Source organism: Protobothrops mucrosquamatus, unplaced genomic scaffold, assembly GCF_001527695.2.
Source record: "Protobothrops mucrosquamatus isolate PMUCROS unplaced genomic scaffold, P.Mucros_1.0 scaffold_253, whole genome shotgun sequence".
NCBI classification, from domain to species: Eukaryota; Metazoa; Chordata; class Lepidosauria; order Squamata; family Viperidae; genus Protobothrops; species Protobothrops mucrosquamatus.
Genome location: NW_015386329.1, coordinates 1426146 through 1451549, shown reverse-complemented (window position 1 = coordinate 1451549; position 25404 = coordinate 1426146). Strand labels below are relative to the sequence as shown.

Here is a 25404-nt window from a genome sequence, read left to right as displayed (position 1 = left end):
AGATAACTGAGATACAAATGGATTTCAAACCAGAAATATTTCTTTTGGGCATAATAAATTTAAAGATGGAAAAACAACTCCAACACATCATTATACACATATTGACTGCAGCTCGTATAGCATATGCGCAATGTTGGAAGAGTGAAAATATTCCCACAAATGATATGATTATATATAAAATTTTGGAATGCGCAGAAATTAACAAACTTACGTTAGAACTAAAAGATAGGGAGACGTCAGAATTTTATGAAATTTGGAATAAATGTTATAATTGGCTAGAACAGAGAAAGAAAAAGATATAATTATTGATGTATATAAAATGTAAATAAGATGTAAAGAACATTTAAAATGTAAAGCACTGTTCTGTTAGAAGAAAAGATTTATGTTTATGTAGTTTTGGTGTATGGTATATGGTGAAAAAAAAAATTAAAAAAAAAAAGAAGTTAGCAAGATGATGTGGCTGCAAAAAAGGAAATGCAGTTTTAGATTACATCAACAGCAATATAATTTTCAAATCAAGGAAAGTATTCACTCTCCTTTATTTTGTGTGATTGAGAACCACACATACTATCATAAGAAGAACTGGAATAGATTGAGTGTAAGGCTATGACAATGATCAAGGAACTAAACCCAGAGAAATCTTATTGCCTTCTTGATAAAGAGTTTGCCTGAATTAGTGGATCAGGGAAATGCTATGGATATAATATACTTAGACTTTAATAATATATTTGACAAATTAGACCACAGCCTGCTTCTTATAGAACAATGAGGAATAGACAGTACCACCATCAGATGGATTCACAGTTAGCTGCACCTAGCGTGTGTCCTCAATAGAACTACATCCACATGGAAGAAAGCATGCAGTGGGCTTTGTCTTGGGCTCAAGGTTTTGTCTTGGGCTCTTCAACATCTTCATAAATTATCTAGATGAGGGGATAGAAGGGGAAACTCGTATTTATATGAAACTAAGCTAGGGGGAATTGCTAACTCTTTGGAAGATAGGCTCAAGATTCAGAAGGATCTTGACAGACCTGAGCACTGGGCCCTATCCAACAAGATACAGTTCAATGGTGAGAAAAATAATAGAGGGATCTAGGTGTCTTAGTGGATCATACAATGCATAGCAAAGCTGCATCAACAGCGGGATAGCAGCAAGATCACAAGAAGTGATAATATCACTTTATACCACACTAGTGAGACCACACCTGGAATACAGCATCCAATTATGATCACCACAATACAAAAAAGATGCTGAGACCCTAGAAAATATGCAGAGAAGAGCAACAAAGATGATATAGGATCTGGAGGCTAAATCAAATAATGAACAGTTGAAGGAGCTAGATATGTCTAGTCTATCAAAGAGAAGGATTGAGGTAACATGATAGTATTTGAAAGGCTGTCACAGGGAAGAGGGGGTTCAACTTATTCTTCAAAGCACCAGATGGCATGACAGGAAGTAATGGGTGGAAGCTGGTTAAAGAGAGATCCAACCTAGAACTAAAGAGAAATTTCCTAATAGCGAGAATAATTAACCAATGGTATAGCTTGTTTCTCAGAGTTGTGGGTGCTCCATTCTAAAGCAATTAGAAGCTTGTATGGTAGGAGTTACCGTAAAGGCCATCTTGTCATTGCTGCTTCCTTCTTTGTAATAGCATTCCTTCTTGCTTCCCCAGATTAGATCAGCACCAATATGATGGTGTTTAGGGAAGCATCAAGGCCTGGCTATTTCAGGAAGTTTTGTGGGAATGATTTGAGTTGTGACATCTCCTCTGCAGTAATTGATTAATCACATGATAACAGCACCATCATGATTACATGATGATTTTGGTATGCTATTTCTCAGCTTAGTATGACTTTAAGTTATTTATATAACATAACATAATTTGTTATTGTATTATTTTAATCTATTTACCAAATTTGATATACACTGCATTGTGGCTAAAGTGGTATATCAACCTGAGTAATCAATCAATCAATCAAATTATGTACATAGCAGGATTGAATATAAACTCCTTAATGAAACTTTCCATTTCATGAATATATAAGTCTGATAAGTCTGGAAAAGAACCTTGCATTTCAGTATAGTTTGTAGGCATGACTTTCATGATTTCTGTAATTATGAAAATCCAAGATAAGACTGCCTCTTGTTGTCAGCAAGAAAAAAGGAATAGAGTTTTATATAACTGAAAGCTGCACTCACAAGCACCAAAAAATAACACACCAAACTTTGCTTTCCTCATAGCAATGCTTCACTAAATCATGTCAACTAAATGAAAGGTTAATTTTTAAAGCCAAAAAACTATTCTCATCTTTCTCTATCAGATGCAATTCTTGTTGTATGGATTATGAAACTACACAGTTCCCCCTCCCCCAGTGCTGTATGTTTATATAATCAAGACAAATCAGCCCAGGCAAGGACTTATTTAGACAAGGACGGGGAAGAGCAAGAAAGGTCTGGATACATAAGTGAATCCTTCAGAGCAATCCTACAGAGATCTGCTTCAAATGAGAGCTTTCAGATTCTTACAGTGTTCAACTAATTCAATTGCCTAGTTTCTGTGATGGAGATCATAAAACATAGTCCTTTGAAACATTACATACATAAAAACAAAAAATTCTCAATGAATTTTGTTGCATTTCTGACAGGGTAACTGAGATCTTCATTTCAGCATTCTATATAAATTGATCTGGTTACTACGTAGATCATAATAAAAAGATCATTTAGATGTTATAGTTCTATTTTTCTGATGTGGTTCTCAGATTAAAAAAAGCATAATATTTGCACACACAAACACAAACACAAACAATCTGGAAAGAATGATCTTATGAATAAATATATATAAAATTCCAACATACCATTATACCATTGTTACTTGCATATGCATGTATTTTTATTATTATAATCTTTTTTGACGAAATGTTAATTCATGTATTTGAAGCCTGTTTTGGGGGGGAGGGGAAGAAGGGGAGACTGATATCAAGGCAGCTCCCCAGTATTATTGCCTAGGTTTTCTACATATTTTTAAAGATATATCCTCTTTAATGGAATTTATCAACTTTCCAAGAATTATGGATATTTTGTACATGGAGATACAATTAAAGAGAATTAGTAGAGAGGGAATCTACATCTTAAAAAAAACTTTAACATTGTAATGTTTGAATATATTCATTTATACAAAGCAATGAAGAGGATTTTTAAAGAAATTCTTTCCCCCCCTTTTATTTCCTTTATTTCTCGCTGTAACTGAAATGTACTGAAATTAATCTTAGTTGTTCATTTTTTTAGAGATTAGTTAAAAATATTAGTGATACGTAAGCTGTTCTTTCAAAAAAATATTGTTTTTCTTCCTTTATTTAATTTATCCCATCTTTTTAACCAATAGTCCAAGGAAGTACTGTACATTCCTTCTCCATTTTTGACTACTATTAAGCAATTGGGCAGTAATTTTAACCACAGTTACTATTACTATCATTTGAAAGAGTGGAAGTGAAGTGGACTTTAAATCTTCCATGTAAAAACACCTTTTTGTTAGATATAAAGAACAGTATATGCTAAATATAATTTAGATTTTTAGATAACATAATATATAATATATTTAGTTATAGTATAATATATTTTATGTTAGATATGAGATATACGTTAACACATATATTAACACATAAATGCTATAGAAACATATAAAAAATAACATAGTAGAGTTGTCAGAAGAAGGAAAAAATAATTACAAATATAAACCAAGGTCATTGTTAACAAAATTACAGTACTGATCCCAAAGCCCATACTTACAGTCTGTACTACTGTTTTTTGGAACCACAGAGAAATTGGAAGCCAAAGAGTTGCGAACAATATCTTCCCACTGAATGGTATCTGCATAGCAAAGAAATCTGTTCTGGCCAACATATACTCCTCCATTTAAGATTTCTGTATCAAAAAGAAGCAGGGAGGAAAAACATATATTAAAACTTTTCTTTGAAGGAAAAATAAAATGATTTTGTAAAACAACAGCAGAAAACACAGTAAAGTTCTTAAGAACTCACGCATTACTCTAAGGAATCAGATTTTCACAGAATTAAGTCACTCCAATGGCTTTTTCCATCTTTTTTCAGCATTCTAATTAGGACAGCCTTACATGGTACAATTCTGCTCTACAATTACTAGAACACCAGATGTACCTCCAAGAACTGAACCTAGAGTCCTTATGGGGAAGCATCAAAGCTTGAGAAGGTATCAAACAAGAAGGTACACTTTGGACAATAATTTTATCTAACCAAGCATTATTCAACAATTGGAGGTTTATGTGGAAGAAAAGCCACCTCTTAAGGACAGAATCAGTTGAGTGGAATGGGACAACAATGCCTTCAGTGACTCCATTTCTCACTTATTTAAGAGTGTCAGTTTTAAATGTGGGATGCCATATTCTTTACTATACCTGAGGTTTAAGAGCAAAAGCTAAGTATCTAAATTAAGGACTGCATTATCAGACAGAAAGCATTACTTTGAATTAAAACTTCCTTTTATAAGCTGTTGGACTAGAATTAAAGGACATCTGGTAAAATAAAAAAAATACTTCAAGGGAAGTATAACAAAGCTAAAACATTAAATACACAAGAAGGCTCATCGAGCTTGGAGGGATTTATTAATAAATGAGCATGCCTACAATTTTGCTGCATATAACAAATAATAAGTAATGAAGCAAAAATGCACATTTCTAAGCAGAACTAGAAGCAAAAGCCTACCCCCATAAATACATGAAGTAACTACGTGTTCCCTTTCCCCTAAGTGTTTCCCTGAGAGGGATTTAGTTTCTAGATGGCTTCTCAACCACTTTGAGATTATAGAGATGAATACATAAAAGCAATCTCAATTTTGCTGTGCATACATAAAAGGACATGGACAAGCATTACAATTATGAATACAATTTTTTAAATAATTATTTTGAATGTTTACTGAAAAAGCTCTTAAATATTAATCCAATTTCCCTCAAACCAGTGTTTTATTTGTCCACTACTATATCTACAAAATTACTATTAATAAGATACAGTTTTCTGTCAGGTTAGATATGATAGAATTACATTTTACTTCATTTGCTTTAGTCTTTTCAGAATGAAATAAGAAGATAGCTAGAGCTACAATTCATTGATCTCATCTCTTGCAACCTCTTGGCTTTGCAGGGCGACATCATTTCCATTGGATCTCCATCTCCACTGTGAATAGGAGATAGCACAGAACTATCTCAGGTTCTTCAAGACTTGATATTTCTAGTTTTAAAATGGCAGGTGACATACAGGGGTCAAAGCTACATAAAGCAGGGGAGTCAAGCAGCTGGCCCGTGGGCCGGTTTCATCATACTGAAGCCGCACCCACCCCATTGCCGGCAATGGCAAAACTGGCCCGATACATTGCCCGATGACATGTGACGTCGCGAGTTTGACATGTCTGACATAAAGGGTTAAAAAGAATTGTTTTAAATTTTACATGAGTGCAGCCCCTCTGTGCTACCCATTAAAATAGTCCATCTTTGTGCTGAGGGTGGGAGATATAAGGTGCAGCTGTGTAAAGTAGCAGCTTCTTTTCTTTTCTGTCTTTAATGAATAGAAATATGCATTTTTTAATTACTATTTAGGATGCTGTGCAATTATTCCTTCACAGATTTTAGCTTTCTAGATAAGGAGATTGGGAAGGGGGATGAGAAAGAAGAGGAGGAATAACAGAATGACAGAGTTGGAAGGGACTTTGAAGGTCTTCTAGTCCAACCCCCTGCACAAGCAGGAGACCCTATACCATTCTGGACAAATGGCTGTCCAATCTCTTCCTAAAAACTTCCAGTGATAGAGCACCCACAACTTCTAAAGGTAAGCTGTTCCACTGGTTAATTGTTCTTACTGTCAGGAATGTTCTCCTCAGTTCTAGGTTGGTTCTCTCCTTGATTGATTTCCATTCATTGCTTCTTGTCCTGCTTTCTGGTGCTTTGGAAAATAGGTTGACCCCCTCTTGTTTGTGCCAGTGCTTCAAATATTAAAACACTGCTATCATGTCATCCTACCCCTTCTTTTCTCTAGACTAGACATGCCCAATTCCTGCAACCATTCTTCATATGTTTTAGCCTCCAGCTCACTAAACATCTTTGTTCTCTGCACTCTTTCCAACATCTTTTTTATATGGGGCGACCAAAACTGGATGCAATATTCCAAGGCATTATATTACCAAAGCCTTATAAAGTGGTACTAACACTTCACGTGATCTTGATTCTATCCCTCTGTTAATGCAGCCTAAGATTGCATTGGCTTTTTTGGCAGCTGCAGCACACTGCTGGCTCAAATTTAAGTAACTGCCCACTATGACTCCAAGATCTCTCTGCTGCTATTGAGCCAGATACCACCAATTCTATACTTCTACATTTGTTCTTTTCTTGCTTAAGTGTAAAACCTTATTTTTCTCACCATTGAATTTCATTTTGTTAGATAGGGCCCAATGTTCAAGTTTGTCAAGATCCTTCTGAATCTTGAGCCTATCTTCTGGAATGAAGACTATTCCTGACAGCTTGATGTCATCTGCAGATTTGATGAGTTTCCCTTCTATCCCCTCATCTAAATCATTTATGAAGAAATTGAAGAATACTGGGCCTAAGACAGAACCTTGGGGTATCTCACTTCTTATTTCCCTCCATGTAGATGTAGTTCCATTAAGGACTAAACATTGAGTGCAGTTTGGCAGCCCCACTCATGCGAACATTGCTGGTATTTGTAGCCCCACTCATGTGAGTGTCTCTGGTATTCCCAGCCCCACTTGCATGAGTGTCGCTGTGAGCATCGCAGCCCCATTCATGCAAGTGTTGCCACGAGTGTTGCAGGTGTTTGCAACCCCATTGTGGGAGCATTGCAGGCGTTCACAGCTCCATTCATACGAGCATTGCCATAAGCGTTGTGGGCTTTCGCGGTCCCATTTGTGTGAGCATCAAGGGTGTTCGTGGCCCCATTTGCAAAAACATCACGGACATTTGCAGCCCCAGTCGCAGGAGTGTTCACGGCCCCACACATGCTTGTGTTCACCCCACGTGCTTGTGTTCACTCCCCCACAAAATCATTCCTTCTTTTCCCCCTCCTCCCGCTCCAGGCAGCCAACCCCGAAAGGTTGGGGAACTCTGGTCTATACCACATTTTTCTAACTTACCAAGAAGTAGGTTGTGGTCACTTTTGTCAAATGTCTTACTGAAATCTAAGTATACTATGTCCACAGCATTTCGCTGTCCACTAATTTAGTCACTTTGTCAAAGAATGAAATAAGATTTGTATGGCATGATCTGTTTTTGACAAATCCATTTTGGCTTCTGGTTATGACTTTGTTTGCCTCTAAGTGTTCATAGATTCATTGTTTGATTATATTTTCCAGAATCTTCCCAGGTATTGATGTAAGGCTAATAGTTCTGTAGTTTCCTGCATATATTCTTTTTGCCTTTTTTGAAGATTGGAACTACATCAGCACTTTTTCCAGTCCAGCAGTTCTACTTTCTCACTGTTGCTCATCACTTCCTTGCCATCTTCTCCCATTAGTGGACCAATTGTTTCCTTGACTTTTTTCTTGTTTTTTACATGTTGCAAAAAACTTTTTTTAATTATTTTTGACATTTGAGCCTTAGCTTTCCTGACTTTACCTTTGCAGTTTTGGACTATATGCTGGTATTCTGCTTTAGATATGTGTCCCTCTTTCCATTTTTTATACTATTATGTTGGTTTCTTTTTGGATTTCTTTTTCTTTTTGAAAATATTTTATTAATTTCAAGTTTTACAATCATAAGTACTTAATAAACAATGTGGTGTCTGGGTTCCTTTATCATTCAATGGTACATATTAACTTTCACTCAAAATATCCAATACTACACCATCCAATATTTCCCTGGTCCTCTCTTCTTCCAATAATAATCCTTTTTCCACACTAGGCAAATACAATTCTTACTGCTATTAATACCTATACAATAAAATATAAACATCTTCATCACATTTTTCTAATGTTATACATAATGTCAATAATATCAGTTTATAATATGTTCTCTAGCCAAAACATATCACAGATGTACCGTATATACTCGAGTATAAGCCGAGTTTTTCAGCCCATTTTTGGGGCTGAAAAATGCCCCCCTCGGCTTATACTCGAGTCAGCGGCGGCGGCGGCGGGGGNGGCGGCGGGGGTGGGGCAGCGGCCAGGGAGGAACAGCCAAAATGCCCCCTCGGCTTATGCGCAGGTCACCAATTTTTCCCAGTTCTCTGTGGGAAAATCGGTCCCTCGGCTTATACTCGGGTCGACTTATACTCGAGTATATACGGTATTTGCAATCAAAGTTCCCTTATTCAATCCATATTCTGTTTTTTCTCTCTTTTATTTTCAATTTTGATTTCCCATCAATATTCAAAATAACTTTATCAATTATCATTTTTCTCATAGTTAATTACATTTGGGTAATTAAAAGCTTCCCTTATACTGAGCCTCTTAATATTTTCATATTTCCCATCTTATAGAAAAGTATGTTATCCTAGTTACAAATCACATCCTTCTAGTTTATAGTGGTCCTTTTATTTCTAACAATTGTCTATTCTTTTAGTCATATTCAAACATCCATTAGATAGTATAATACCTCATCTAATTAGTCAGGACCTCTATTTTCTTCAGTCTTACTCTAGCTTTCTTCCTTTGCCAAATAACTTTCCAAGTCAGTGCATTTAAATCACCAAGTATTTCTTCCTCTGTTTCTGTATACATTGTTTGGAATAAAAAGACAATTTAATTAAATTTTTTTTTGTAAAAACACTTAATACATTTATGTTCATTAAACAGCTCCATTTTCTTTTTCCTTCCGTTTGTCTCTTAATTTCTTGTTCCCAGTTTTCAGCATTTCTCCTAACAGCTCTATCATCCATTCTATCAATTCTTCTTCCTTGTCCTCAAGTATGTTCTGAAATCTTGAAAAGTAAAATGTCTTTTCCATTTCTGGTGTTGTATCTGGGTCTTCCAAATTTTTGTTTATCTGTATCTGTCTGTTGGTTTCTTCTTTCGAATCCTCCATCTTTGAATCATTTTCCTCTATTTTTTCTTTTGTTTTCTGAGTTGCTTGTTCATTCTTTGTAGTCGTTTTCTGAATGTTTCCTGCTTGTAAGTTTAAATTGGAAAGTTGTTCATTTATTTTATTTAAATTATTTTAGTCTCATCATGATTTAAAACAATTGTCTCTTGAATTGATTTCAACATAGAGAGGATTTCTTTCTGAAGTTCATTTACATTTTCTTGTTTCTTCCAAAGAAAAATAGTCCAGAAGCAACTTTCCCACTGTTTCTTAATATTTCTTAATATTTTTTGAAACTAAAAGTCAGTCAATATTTGTAATCCAGGCCGACCAATTCAAAATGGTTTATTGTCTCTTTCATACAGATAAACAGCCCAAGGATTTTTTCCCCTTATTTCCAGCTGCAGTCTGTAAAAATGAAAGTTTCCAGGAACAACAAAGAGTCTTATCTATGTTCGGGCTTCGTGCCAAATTTTCTTTAGGCATAATAAATTGTAATGCCAAAGCTCACCACTAGATGTCATTAACATCCATCTTCCAGTTTTTAAGTCCAAATTTATTTCACCAACTTTCCAAATATGTTTTCAAAAAGAAAGTCTTAAAAGTACTTTTAGTCCACAAATTTATCAAAGCTATATCTCTGTATTAGTTCTAAATTAATCTTATGGTTTTCTCTATTTTTCCCCCAAGGAAAGTTATTCACCACTACTCTTTTCCTTAGGGAATGGGACAGAAGTTCCCCTTCTCTCTATCATTTGGGATATTCTTTGCTTTGGGAATTCTTTTTTTTTTTGGGAAGAAGTTTTAAAGTTATAAAGGGAGGATTATGTTCTCACCCAGTTCCATCCACGTTGTTCAGAAGTTGCTAATTAGTGCTTATCTTCAGTTGTCAGTAGCTTCTGATTGGTCACATAAATGCGGCCAGTCTTTCCCCTGCCAGTTTGAAGGGCTTCCTCAAGTCAAATAGGAGGGCAGTCGCTTCCACAATCAATGAAGGTCCCCTCCTTCTTCATCACCTCTCCTGGGTGACTTTAGATCCTTCTTAGGGTCCCAAGCAGAGTGATGTCTAACCTGGAACTCTTCTTGGATTTCTTATTTTTCATTTTCAGCAGTATTGTGGTAGATTGGGCTTTTATAATCACATTTTTCAGAATTTCTCAAGCTTCTTGAGTTATTTTCCTCTTTAAGATTTTCATCCATGGTATTATTTCCAAGCTCTAAGTTTGTTGAAATCAGCTCTTTTAAAGTCTAAGACACTAGTTTGATTTTGTTCTATTGCCTGTGTCTGCATTATATTGAATTCCACTATGACATGGTTGCTCTCCCCCAAAGTTCCTTCAACTTCAACCCCCTCTATCATTTCATCTCTGTTAGTAAGAAGTCTAGTATAACTGACCTAGTTCCCTCCTCTATCTTTTGGATGACTAAGTTGTCAGCTAGGCTCATAAGGAACCTGTTCGATCTCCCACGTGATGCAAAGTTTGTTTCCCAGTTTATGTCAGAATAGTTAAAGTCCCCCATACTATTATGGTGTGCTTCCTACATACATTGATTAACAGAGTAACAAAAAGTTACTATTTCTTCTGCTTGCTTCAGTGGCCTCTAGTATACATCTATGGCAATGTCATTCCCCCCCCCTTTATTTTAACCCATATGCATTCAAGAAGGCTTTTATCCTTGGTTTTAAGCAATTCTATAGGGGTGCAGTGTTTTTGTACATATAATGCAACTCCACCTCCTCTTTTGTTAGGCCTGTTTCAGGAGGAGGAGGAGGAGGAGGAGGAGGAGGAGGAGGAGGAGGAGGAGGAGGATTGTAATTTACAGATAAAGTGATAGGGCAGGTCAATATTTAAATACCTGCAATTTTGAGTCAGATAAGATTCTGACTGATTCAGCCATCCCTAATTTGAAGTATTACTTTGTCCTGCTTCATTAGAAAAATAATATCTGAATTAGACCCTTCAGTACACACTGAAACATAATTAAGGTAGTATTTTCAGAAAGCCAAAATGGCAAATGAATTTCACCTCCTCAAATGCACCCCAATACAAAAAGAGACAGTGAAAGATGTATAAAACCAAACAACAATCAAAGAGCACCCTATGATATGTACAGTATATGAAAGACACATGAATACAAATATGGGCAGTGCTTTGAACTAGGATAGATCTTTTTAAAAAAATGCTACTAACAATTCATTTCCAAGGAAGCTAATTATTTCCAAGCCTGTTCTAAGTCAAGCAAAGAGAAATTTATCCATCAGTTGCTTTGATATTATAGCTGTATTGTGAGAAGCAGCTCTGACAATACCCCAGACCAAGAAGTACCTCTTGCCAGCAAACAGCCACAGGGAATTTTGGCATGGTTACTTATTAAAACAGTTCTGAAAACACTGGTCTACCACTGAAATTAAGTCTAGGAAATTTAATAGTGAAATTCGCATTCTCACTTGCTGCCCTTCAGCACTCTCTGGTGCCATCAGTAATTCTTCAACATCTTCAAATTAAAAAATGTAGTTGTGTTACTCTTTGTAGCAGACATAATGAAGCCCTCTGGCACCTTAAAGCCTAACAGACTGTCTACCTATGGGTATGTATAGTATCTGCACAGGAGATATCTTATAATACAGTCTTACATTGCCAAATAGATGTCCATATCATTCAGTAGACATCTGCTGTTGGCTTCCCTTCTCAACCCACCCCCAACTATGAAGAAATGAATCAACAAATTTTCTTTTATTTCAAGAATTTTACTTTAGCAAGAAACCAAAGGTAAGTGCAGAACCCAAAAAGGTAGAAGAAAATGAAAAATGGATTATCACACATCACTGACTGCCAGAGCAGTCAGCATCCATTTCGTCCTATTGCAGGTTAAAAATATTCCCACACCCTAAATGTAACTGACAATTACTTGACTTATTTTCTTGATCTTGACTGACTACTGTGTTTATAACAAGCTATGCCTGAATTCATCTGTGTAAATTCCAAAATAATAATTGTCATTTCTGAGGAGGACCTTGTATTAATGTCACCATGAGAAAAGGAACTACAAACTGGACTGTTTTTTCATTCACATTGATGGAATTTGACAGACAGGTCCAAACAGATGTATCTATCAAGATGATAGAGAACCAAGTGAGTAAGGAAAGGGGTCATATCTGCAACACTGGAATTCTAGGACTGACAAATTAAATCAATATAAAGATGGGCATTTACGTTTTAGAAATAGAACAGACTCTTCTTTATAAGATGGCCCAGTTTATATAGAAAAGAGTGTGTACTATTTGCAAATGGTTAACATGTTATACTTCTATTTAAAACACTTGCATAGATGACCAGAGCCTGGAATATTGTGCTAGTAGATGAGTGCCTATACATTTGTGGCTTGCAGATGAAATTAGCTAGGTCACTGTAGTATCTCTGAATGGTTAGATATGGAATATAGATAAATAAATGATAGTTTGCTGCAGTCTGTGCACCTTTAAGGTCATAATCTCCTGTTCTTAAAGCATGAGACTTGATTTTACAGGCATACAGCAAATAAGAACAAAAAAAATTACAGAAAAAAAATGTGACTGCTTCCTGCTTCTTGATTGTTCTTATAAGAGTCCTCAATCTGAAAACACCTTTTAATTCAGATTACTTGATATTTTTTCCTAGACTTCCAGTAATAGATAGGTTTCAGAATATGGACATGTTCCCACCATAAGATTACGTAGCCAAGCCTGTACCCATTTTACCTGATTTTTAACAACCTCTAATATAACCATTAAAGGTGCAGTTTTGTAGTATCTATTGTAAGAAAAGATTATGTAAACAGAGAAAGAAAGGAATACATTGGAGTAAATGCTTAATTTGGAAGCTAATTTGCCTGAAAACATTGCATTCAAAAATCCACTTTTGTTCTCAGACCAGCCAAATAACAATTTGATTAAAGATATAGGAAGACACCCATTTATTTGCATAGGGTTATGGTTAGGGTTCTGGAAAAGAAGCATAGATGATTTTGAAGGAATTAAAGCTATGTTAACAAGACTTGGCTATTTGATGCACTAATCAAACAGGTAGTAAGAAAGAAGAGGAACTCAGACACAAAACAGGTTGTATAGAAAATAAACACGATGTAGATTTGAATAGAATAGAATAGAGCTGTAAGGTACCTTGGAGGTCTTCTAGTCCAGCCCCCTGCTCAAGCAGGAGGACCTATACCAGAATCAAGATCACGTGAAGTGTTAATATCATTTTTAATGACTTGGTAAGACCACACTTGGAATACTGCATCCAGTTTTGGTTGCCACAATGTAAAAAAGTTGTCGAGACTCTACAAAGAGTGTAGAGAAGAGCAACAAAGTTTTATCAGAATCAGAGTAGTGCTGGAAGGGACCTTGGTGGTCTTCTAGACCAGCCCCCTGTTCAAATAGGAAATCCTATACCATTTCAGACAAGTGACTGTCCAGTCTGTTCCTCTTGATTAGGGGACTGGAGGCTAAAACATATAAAGAACAGTTGCTGGAATTGGGATATGTCTAGTTTAAAGAAGGACGAGGGGTGACATGATAGCAGTGTTCCAATATCTCAGGGGTTGCCACAAAGAAGAGGGAGTCAAGCTATTCCCCAAAGCACCTGAAGGCAGGACAAGAAGCAATGGATGGAAACTAATCAAAGAGAGAAGCAACCTAGAACTAAGGAGATATGTCCTGACAGTTAGAATAAATAATCAGTGGATCAATTGCCTAAAGAAGTTGTGAATTCTCCAACTCTTTTAAGAAGAGAAAGGCCAGGCATTTGTCTGAAATGGTATAGGGTTTCCTGCCTGAGCAGGGGGTTGCACTAGAAAACCTCCAAGGTCCCTTCCAACTCTGTTATTCTGATACTTCCAAAATACTTCAGTGTTCTGTAAAATTTTCTATTTTCCTTGCTGACTTCCTCTATTCCAGTTTCCCTTAACATAACCAAAACTGTTATTTAATTTCCTACATCTTCTTATTCCATTTGGTATATAATATTGTGATCTTAAGTTGAAGTGTTTCCCATCTGCTGTGGCAGACCATCTCATCTCCAAATATATGCAAGCCTGAGTCTACAGGATGCCACAGATCACTGGTTATCACATTTTGTTATGGCAAATACTGCGTGACAGCTGTCACACTACTGCTCATTTTCTAGCTAACCCATTACAGGTCAACATATTTTGTCTTCTGTATTTCCAGACCTTCATATGTTTGTGATATGTTTGTGTTTATTTTCAAAGTATCCTGTTAGTTATTGTTGCTGTTGTTTTTAAAATAATGAGATACCTAGCATTAGACACAATGCTGCATAAATTATGATACTATTCTGCCTTTCCAGAACAGAACAGAACAGAATTCTTTATTGGCCAACTGTGATTGGACACAAAAGGAATTTGTGCATAAGCTCTCAGTGTACATACAAAGAACAAAGTGATAAGGCATGGATCATAAATCATAAGATACAATCGTAAATCTTAAGATACAAACAACAAGTGATAAATCATAAGATACCAATAGGAGATGGTAGTAGGAAAGATGAGAAGATGAGAAAGAAGAGAAGATGACAAGGATAATAATCGCAATATAGCCCTGCTACAGCTTTAGGCATGAGACAGTTGTGTGCAAGTTAGGTGTTTAGGTGAGTGATGGCATGGGGACAGAATCTATCTTTGTGTCTAGCTGTTTTGGCATGCAATGCCCTATAGCAGTGCCCCGAGGGGAGGAGTTGAAACAGTTTATGTCCAAGATGTGAGGGGTCTGTAGATATTTTCTCGGCCCTCTTTCTGGTTTGTGCAGTACACAAATCCTCAATGGAAGGCAGGCTGGTTGCAATTGTTTTTAATAGAATAAAATAAAATAAAATGTTTTTATTAAGAGAAATAAAGTTGTTATGTCCTCAGTTCTTGAGCAGAAAAGGATAACAATGATCTGATGCAATACTGGTGGCAGAAGATTTATGGGCTTTGCAAGAAACATTGATTCTCCATAGTTATAAATAAAATGGTGTGTTAAATGAACTCTTGGTCTGATTTACCTGGGTTATTACATGTTTACATGCAGTAGACCAAAAGCTGTGATACATCAGACAATAATCTATTTATACCCCTAAATTGGCATGTACTGTATTGACTATGCCAAGTTCAGCATGGTGTGTAATTCATAGGAATGGCCAGTTCTTGCTTAAGGCTTCATACTGTCTAACTTCTCTTGAAGTAGTGTTTTGATTAAGCACAGTACAACAATTAAAGTATACCTATAGACTGATACTTCGGAAAAAGTGTTTTGGAAGAACTGGGTAACAGCATTGAAATCTATTCTTGGCTCACCCTTCTAAAGAAAGAATAATATTTTATTGTCTTGCATTTCAAAAGTGGCACGCTATATTGAACATAAGTTTAAATATGAAATAATAATATCCTTATCTCCATTGCCTTCTAAGTAGAGAGAATATCTGCTTGTTGATTGGGATAATTAATTAACTAACTGTAAAGTGTACTTGTTTTAACACAACAGTAGGGGTCAGACAGATAAAACTGAATTTTAAAAAAGGCAACATGTAAAAAAATGTTAAAAGTACATTTAAGGGAAACTCTTTGACATTAAAGAGCATTTAACACATATACAGTTCAGAGAGGTTCCGTGCATAGCAGTTACAAAAATTACAATGTATTAAAATATTTTTAAAAGAAATTAAAAGCACAGCACATTTGTTAGATAAGTCCTTCACAGATTAAACTTCAGAAAATCTGATGTTTATGCAGTTTTCTAACTTATTCTTCAGCTTCTGCAATTCTACATTTTGAGAACCTAATTAGCTGACAGCTTGCTCTAGAATACTAATAGAATGGCTAATTTGCTGAGACAAATCACCCATTATATTTTGCATCAAAAATATTATAATTAGACTTGAAAAGTTATTGATATACTTACAGATAAGTAAGCACAGAATTAAAATTTGGAACTAATAGTAATGGCAGCTGAGGTATCCCCAAACTAACAAACTGGAAATAGAATAAAGTAATAATAAAAAAAATGGGGAAATCATGCAGACATCTAGTATAGAAAGGAGAACATGTCTGAAAATCCTTCCATCTTCTACTGTGATTCCTTCAGTTACAGTATTTACAAGTATTTTTACCATTTCTTCAATCACACATTCTCTTCAGTAAAAGAAAAGTGAATGGCAACAAAAGACACAGGGAGCTGAATGCACAATGAAGTAACCTACCTTTAAACCACCTGAAAGAACTCCCTGGAGGAATGGTACAGTCCTACTGTGGTGTTTCTACTGTCTTTATTTCTTATTGCTTCTTTAAATGAAAATTAGACAGACCTGTAGAGTATCTTAACAACTCACACCACTTAGAATAGAAAATCTAATTTACTAGTTTCCATTTTATGTTATATTTTCTAGCTCATGTGCAGAATGATGATGATGATGATGATTTCAATAATGTTTATGCTAAATATAATAGAATCTAATTGAAAAAAGAACCCTTCCTAAAACTAAAACAAAGATTCTTCTGGAATCATAAAATCATAGTGCAGGAAGGAACATTGCAGGTTTTTAGTCCAATCCCCTGTGCAAGGCAGGAGTCCTTGTACCATCCCGGATAAATAAATGTCCAATCTTTTCTTGAAAACCTCCAGTGATGGAGCATGCACAAGTCCAGGAGGCAAGCTCTTCCATTGGTTAATTGAACTCACTGTCCAGAAAATTTCTCCTTAGTTCCAGGCAGGATCTCTCTTTAATAAACTTCTACCCATTACTTCTTGTCCTACTCTCAAGTGCTTTGGAGAATAAATCAACCTCCTCTTCTCTGTGACTGCCCCTCAATACTGGAAGACAGCTATCATGTCAACAATATTCCTTCTCTTTAATAGGCTTGATTTATCTAGTTAATTATTCTCACTGTCAGGAAATTTCTCCTTAGTTCTAGGTTGGTTTCTCCTTGATTAGTTTCCATCCATTTTTTTCTTGTCTTGCCTTCTGGTACTTTAGAAAATTGGTTGACCCCCCTCTTTTTGTAAGAGCCCTCAAATATTGGAAAACTGCTTACCTCCCTCACAATATTATTGAGTACCACTCTATACTGCACTTGTGAGGCCACACTTGAAGTACTGTTCTTCTAAGACCTGACTCACCAATTACCAACACACATTTGTTTCCCCCTTTGGGAAAGTCTGAACTACTGGAACACTTGAAGGAGACCCTTTTCCTAATGTTTGCATGGTTTCTTCCAGGAGGAGATTATGAAAATGATTGTTGTGGGACAGTTTTCTCATTTTTTCCCCTACAGTAATTTGTTGCCAATGGTCTTGGGGTTTCCTTGTGGCTGTTTCTTCATAGCTGGGCTCAGTTTAGATACAGACCTTTTGGGGTTAATTTTTCCTGGTAGTTGTTTGGATGCAGTTCTCTGCCTTTACTGAGAGTTCTTTGTGTTCATGGATGAGTACCAAAGTACCAGTAGTTAGGCATGCCTCTAGGCCAGGGATAGGCAACCTTGGCTCTTTTATGACTCGTGGACTTCAACTCCCAGAATTCCTGAGCCAGTCATGCTGGCTCAGGAATTCTGGGAGTTGAAGTCCACGAGTCATAAAAGAGCCAAGGTTGCCTACCCCTGCATCTAGGCTCTCTGAAATGGAGATGAACACTGCCCCCTATAGTTGGCAACGACTGGCGGAGTAAAATCTGCGGGGACTCCTTTACCTTTTACCTAGGCTCTCTAGTTTCTTTTCTAGCAAGTGAATTCTAAAAGGGGAAGTATAATATGATAATGAGTTTCATTCACTTCTCCTTCTGATGAGTGTTTAGTGAATTAGGGTAAAATGAATAATACAGTAAGAAGGAAATAGACCAAATCAGAAATTATGGTGTATCAAAAACAGCAGTATGTAGGCAAAAGGGGATCCAAAAGGAGAAGGATGAATACCTATGCACAGAATGCCTTGAATGGTTGTAGTTTATATAAAAATAGCTATACTTCATTCTCAAACATTTAACAGCAATGCAGACATGTTACTCCAGTAAACCTCCACCGCTACGTTTTGACAAATAATGCTACATCATAATGGATTTTTTTTTTAAAAAACCCAGCATGATAAATTTTGATATCTGTTAGTCCCTATAAATGCATTCTTTCACATGACAAAACATTCTAGTGCAGTGGTGGTAAACCTAGGGCACGGGTGCCAGAGGCGGTACTCGGAGCCCTCTCTGTGGGCACACGTGCCGTTGCCCCAGCCTTGCCTCCCCCGTGACCCCCTCCTCTCCAGCAGCCCCCCTGAAGGAGAGTCACCCTCGAGCGTGGCCCACACGGAGCAGCGCAGCCAAGGACATGGGAGCCAGGCAGTGTAAACAAGACTCTGCCCTCATAACCCATCATGCAGTTGATGCTGCAGGGCGTGGGCCACCAAAGTGCTGCTGGGCTGCCTGGGCAATCTGCAGCAGCCCCTGGAGGTGGTCAGTAGTCCTGTGGGCAGGCAGGGCAGGGGATGGGGGACGGGGCAGGGGTGGGGCAGGGGGTGGAGCGGGGTCGGGGCCAGTTTTTGGGCACTCAGTCTCTAAAAGGTTCACCATCACTGTTCTAGTGGCTTTAAGAACAATCAAAATATTTAAGTTTCTTGCTTTAGTCAAACTATTCTTGTGAATAACTATTCCAGAATGATAGTTAGAAAATGGGCAAATTTGTGTAGCTAAATATATATATATATATATTTAGCTACACAAATGAAAGCATGACTCTTGGGAGTGTCCATATTTCAAAAAAGCAATAAGCAGTTGATCACCAAGAGAATAAAACGTATAAAAACGTATAAAATGTATAAAAATGTATAAAAATTTATTTACTAAACCAAGCTTTATTTACTCTACCCAACCCCAGGATCGGGGGGATTGAGTACAATGGGGCGCAGAATAGGAATGGGAAGGGACTACACTTTGATGTAGATAATATATAGAGATCACGGCGTGCCCAGCTGGGACCTGTGACACGCACTAGGAGCCGGATGCAGATGATTAGCGGCTGCATATAAGCGACTCCCAACCATGGCTTGCACACCCTGATGATGTCAAGAGCTCTTGACAAAAGCTTGGTTTAGTAAATAAATTTTTATATGTTTTTATACATTTTATACATTTTTATACATTTTATTCTCTTGGTGATCAACTGCTTATTACTTTTTTGAAATATATATATACATATACATATGCATATGCATATACATATACATATACTTATACATATACATGTACATATAGCTCCCATCTCCCATTATTGGCTCCTGTACGAATCGTGCTGGGGATTTCTCCCCTTTGCCAGTCGTATTTCTTTGCTGTTGCATGAGACAGCGGTTCACACTCACAACAAGGGGGGGTGGCCACAGGACAGGAGGCACTGGGGGACCATCCTATAGCAACGTGTACCCAGATAGTCCAAAGCGGGCAAAGAGAGTGACAACAAGAGAGGTGATGATCCCTGAGCTTACAAGTATACAGAGGGATGCAAGACTGTTAGAAGCAATATGGTCAACTGGGGCGGGTAGAGGAAGGATCGAACTGGAGGGTTGAGGCTAGAAAGGGAGAAGAGAGGAGAGAATGGGAGGGATGGTGGGGAGGTAGCGGAGGACTCATCACGGTGATTGAGAGCGGGGAGAGTGAACAACAGGAGTGTAGGCATGAAAGAGAGAGTACTCCCGCGCCTCCAATGACCTCCCGCCGGAGGAGGAGTAGGGAGGGAGAGGCGACCTGCACCCACATGCGTGCGGAGGAAGGATCGAACTGGAGGGTCGAGACTGGAAAGGGAGAAGAGAGGAGAGAATGGGAAGGATGGTGGGGGGGCAGCGGAGGACTCGTCACGGAGATTGAGAGCGGGGAGAAACAACAGGCGTGCGGGTATGAAAAGGAGAGTACCCCCGTGCCTCCAATGACTTCCCGCTGGAGGAAGGGCAGGGAGGGGGAGGCGACCTGCACCCACATGCATGCGGAGGAAAGATCGAACTGGAGGGTCGGGGCTAGAAAGGGAGAAGAGAGGAGAGAATGGGAAGGATGGTGGGGAAGTGGAGGACTCGTTATGGAGATTGAGAATGGGGGGAGCAAACAACAGGAGTGTGGATATGAAAGAGAGAATACCCCCGCACCAGGGGAACGGCAGGAGAGGATCAGTAGAAGGAAAAAGAAGGGGAGTGGGCATGAGGAAAGGAACATCGTTGACGGTGAGGCGACGAGAACGAACGTGGAGGCGCTGCCGGTGCCTCCGATGGCCCTTCACCGAAGAGGTGAGGGGAGAGGGATGATGGTCATACACACACTTATGGAGGAAGGGTTGAGTGGGGGNTAGCTATTTCTAACCTTATTTGGTTATCATCAGTCAGACATACCCTTCCGAGATTCGAACCTGGGCTGTCTGCATGTTAAGCAGAAGCATTAGTCCATTATGCCACAGGCTCTTTCTCACTTTGTTAGCTACAAGAGACAGGGGAAGAGAATGAGTGCTTTTTTGAACACCCTGTCAGCCTAAATATGGGAGAGAGAGACAGCCCAGGTTCGAATCTCGGAAGGGTATGTCTGACTGATGATAACCAAATAAGGTTAGAAATAGCTATCTCAGTACTCCCTTAATTCTTTGTTAGCATTCCAAATTTTGAATATATATATTCAAAACCTCAGAAAACATATATATATATATATATATATATATATATATATATATATATATATATATATATATATATATACACAGATTGGTCTGATTGTATATATTTGGAGAATCACAAACTGTGAGACCACCAGGAGATAAAAACTACAAAAAGTTTATTTACCATTAAAAACACCTAGCTTTCGCCGGCCTCCTGCCGGCTTCATCAGGGTGGCTAACCATCAGTGGGTGGCTGTTTTTATGGGAGTGGTGCCTCTTGCACCCGACTCCTAGATCTCGTGACCGGGCCCAGATAGTCCTCCTTCTTTAAGTTCTTAATTGTCCTTCCACACCCTTTCCCTCCAACTCATCAGTCTCACGGGGTTTAGTCCAGCCGCAGCCAACCTCTCCCCCCCTTTCTCCTTTGGCCGTATCGGGTGGATCAACTCTCTCTGTACCATCCTCCTGATCGCCCCGCCCCCTACTGCCGTCGCCTTTCGTATGGGGCCGCCCTCTCGTGCCTCGGAGCCCTCTTCCCGTGCGTGATCTCGTTAAGGGGTGTTGGCTAGGTTGTCGCCCCTGCTGGCCGGGCATTCCCATGCGTGATCCGTTCCTTAACTTCCCTCCTCCTCCCTTCCACCTCCACCTGGCTCTCATTCCCCCCGTTATTAATCTGTCTTTCCTCCATTCCTTCCCTCCCCCCATCTCTATCGCCTATCACGTTGACCTTATTACCCCCCACACATTCCCCCACACATTCCCTACCTTCTTCCTCTCCTCTCCGCCCCTCTTTTTCCCACTTTCTCCGGTCGTACGACTCCTCCGTGTCCCGTTCCTCCCCCCCACGCCCCCCTTTAATAACGGGGGGAATGAGAGCCGGGTGGAGGTGGAAGGGAGGAGGAGGGAAGTTAAGGAACGGATGAGGAGGACAGCTAAAAGGCCCCAGGGAAAGAAAGGTAGCAACTGGACTGGCAGTGAGGATGATGGACAAAAGGAGGGGGATAGAGAGCAGGGGACAGTGGGGTTGGCAATACAACACAGAAAAGATGGTGGAAACGGAGAGGAATTGGAGGACATANGGAGGCAGGAGAAAGTTAACTACCGGTGTGAGGACGGTAATTAAGGTACAGCCCAATCGCCTGGGACCGGTGACGAGGTCCAGGAGCCGGGCACAGAGGATGGATGGCTTATAAAAGAGACTCTCTCATGGACTGGCACGTAACCCTGACGAAGTCGGAAGGAGTCCGACGAAAGCTTGGTGTAGTTTTGTTTTATGTTATTAAACTTTGTATAGTTTGATATACTCCTGGTGCTCACAGTTTGGTTTTTGGGAAGATGATCACACCCAGGAGTCACTGTTTTAGTTTTAATGTTATTAGAAATATATATATGTATGTATGTATGTATGTATGTATGTATGTATGTATATTAGACATATCAGCTAGATAATTATTATTTAAACAGAAATAATCCTAGGAAAAGCTAATGTGATGTAATTTTATTCAAATATTCAAAGTATATAACAATTTTGTTTGTAAAATTAGAATTTTTACTAATTCCTTTTCAATACTGATTCATCTTTTCATGAAAGTTAAAAACCAGTTTATTTAAAGGATTTATACTGTGACTGTTCTCATGCCTTAGCTATGATTAATCAACTTTCTCTGAGCATCACTTAGGTGTAATGAACTGATCTACACATGGAAAAATGATGAATGACTGTGAATGTGCAATCATAACATCAATATGCACTCTTGGGATAACTATATACTAAATACTTCAGATACTGTTGTACAAATTGATAAAAAATGAATCCCTCCTTGTTTCATTTTGGCAGGTACATTCAATCCAAGAAAAACTTTGCTTTATCCTCATGTTTTCTGTTGCTACCAGCCTTTATGTTGAGTTTGGTTCAGAAGCCTAGACTTTCATACAGTGGTTTCATATACACAGAAGCAAATAGTCACCCCACTCCACCCACCCACCCACCCTTAAAATAAGAGAGATCTCCCAGGAACTCAAGAAGAAAATTCTCACAAAAAATGCCATTGCTAATTCTCTTGCTCTCTTCTGCTCTACAGTAGCTCTGCTCAAATTGTACTGTACAAGGACCAATTGACATCAGACAGGAACCATCCACATAGCAACTCTTAAAGCAGCTGCACATTTTCTTGGGATTGCAGGGCTTCCTCATCTGTTGCAGGATCCCAAGAAAAGGTGTTTTTGACTAAAGGTGGCGCCAGCAGATGCTACCCACCTGCCCTTCTATACTCCAGTGCATCGTTTTCTCTTCCAATTCAAAAGCACTGTATAGCTCTAAAAATTAGTGAGGTAAATATATAACCAAAAAGAAAGATGGCCACAACTGATCATTAGTATCTTATTATAGATGCATCCTTTTTCCTTATGCACTAGAACATATAACAATATCTCTGTAACGTAAGGCACATAAATTCAATCTGTGAATCAAAATGTTGCATCAGTTAACTCCAGTTCTGATTAGGAGAACACCATATGATTGATCCTTTGCCAATTTTTGAAAGTACAAAGCTGATGTTAATATAACATATAATATCAAGCAAAAAACACCAGTTCCATTCATAGAGGCACTGCCAAATGTCCACTTCTAGCCCATCTGTTAAAGAAATATAATAAAATTTCATTGGTAGTGAAAATGTAAACTATTTCTAATAAAGATAGATGGGCACATAGGCTCCTCTGAATGTAAAAATGAAGATTCCTTCATTTGGAAACCCTAAATTTGCAACTCCATACAAATGATCTATCTGGATTCATGTTATAGAAGTAACCTTGATTGAAATAATATGTTCTTTGCTCTTACATCTTTCTCCACTACTGCCTTTCCTGCCTTGCCAACATTTCTATTAGGATGAATGTTTTATTGAAAGAAAGGAAATAAATCTATCCAAGTGCAAGGACCTGACACTGAAAAACAATGAAGAAATTGTAACTTTAAAAAAGTACTTAAAAAAAGAGGTTTCTTCCAAAACCCTATTACTTACAGCATCACAATAATGTACTTAATCAGTCCAGGTTTTTTTTAAAATATAAATGAAATTATTTCCACACAATAATTGTAAGAAAAATTCCTTATCTGGTATGCTTATGGTTTACAGAAGGACTGAGGGACCTCTAGATTTCGTTAAACTAGGTTCCCACGATTTCTCCCACTGAAGATGCTGGTAGGTATGCCAGATGATATACTGTATCTAGGAATAACTGAAGACTCTTAGGTTCCAATCCCTGGTTTAAGGAGAAGCTAGACTGAATAAATATTACAGGGTTAGTGTTAAGTCCGGAGAATAATGGCGCTTGAGACGAAGCATTTCTAACAAGTCTTTATTCTCTGCTTCCATTCCACGAACAACCCGAGCAGAGGCACGCAGGCCTCTATTTATACCTTCTGATCCCCGGGCAAGTTCAACCAATCATGAGGCGGTCTTTTCCCACCTTGCGCATGCGCACAAGGCCGGCGCCACTCAGTCTGGTCCTGGGCAGCTTTTGCAAATGCCCGGGACTCTTGCAACGTCCCGAGTCTGCTTTTGCAGGCTCAGGACACAACACCCCTCCCCCCTAGATGAAATAATATGGCGCCCACATGGACGCCATCATAGTGATGGTTGTATAGTTAACTGAATAGTTAAGTTACACAGTGTGTGTAAGATGTGGAACTGTTCCGTCATACCAAGACCCAGTAGCCCACAACGTTTACGTAGTGTCAACCAGTCAGAACCTCTATTTCAGTGATTACAGTTCACCTGCTCACCTTACGTAATCTGCAAGGTATTTGGGAGGGCCTTTGACCCTGAGCGACCTTCTCAGACCTGGGGAACTTGTAGTGTTTTCCCCGTGGCTTCCCACACTAGGTGAATTTCCTTGTGGTTGTTGTGTGACTTCAGTTTGACTTTCCTGCCCGTCTCTTAGGCTTGAGAAGTCAGAACTCTGTTGATCACTATACCTGGTTGACCTACCCTCTATGGAGTTTTCTAACCCCTCTGAAAGGAGTACGGTTTTCCTGGCTCGTTTCTGTAGTGATAGGGTCTAGGGATGCCTCCCTGTTAGCCCTGATGCGTGAGGACATCCTTCTATGAGCCATTTCAGCAAGGGACGTGTTCCCCCTTTGTTTTGCCTGCTCTCTTGCATGTTGTGAGTTGTGAGTATGCTCCCAGGTATTCTCCGTGTCTGGAGTATTGTTTGTTAGGGGTGGATAATTAGTCTGCCACCGGTGGGACTCCCAGGCTGGAGTGTGTGTGGGGGTGTCTGTGTACCCCCTTTTCCAAGAACTGCTACTTGAAGCACCTGTGGAACTTGGGTGTTGAGTACCCGATTCACTCCCCCCCAGCCATCGTTGGCTGTTGAGTTTGATTCCCAGAATGCATTCCCCATTCCTCCTCCCCCCCTAGAGGAGACTGAGAAGGAACCATAGGCGAGTCCCATCTCATACGTAGTTGATCAATGTGGCAGCGAAGCACATGGCCGTCTGTCAGGGACACCTCGTAGGACAGAGGCCCCGAGACCTTGCAGACCACCGCCGGGACCCAGAGGTGTCCAGGCCCGTAGTTCCTGGCCCAGACAGGATCACCTTCACGCAGGACCCGTGGTGGGTGTGGCTGAGACACCTGTGATGCTACACGCTCCGGATGCAGCCTGTCCAATTTAGTCATGAGCCGACGACCCCAAC

The 25404-nt window shown here is 38.9% G+C and overlaps 1 protein-coding gene across 1 annotated transcript in view; it reads right to left on the bottom strand.

Annotated features, from left to right (window-relative positions):
* The window catches only part of ERBB4 (erb-b2 receptor tyrosine kinase 4), a 593387-nt gene that overhangs the window by 301773 nt on the left and 266210 nt on the right, over positions 1–25404 (bottom strand). The window contains exon 8 of the mRNA XM_015831035.1: positions 3788–3922. Within this exon, the coding sequence (XP_015686521.1) occupies positions 3788–3922 (135 nt within the window). The remainder of the gene's footprint in view (positions 1–3787; positions 3923–25404) is intronic.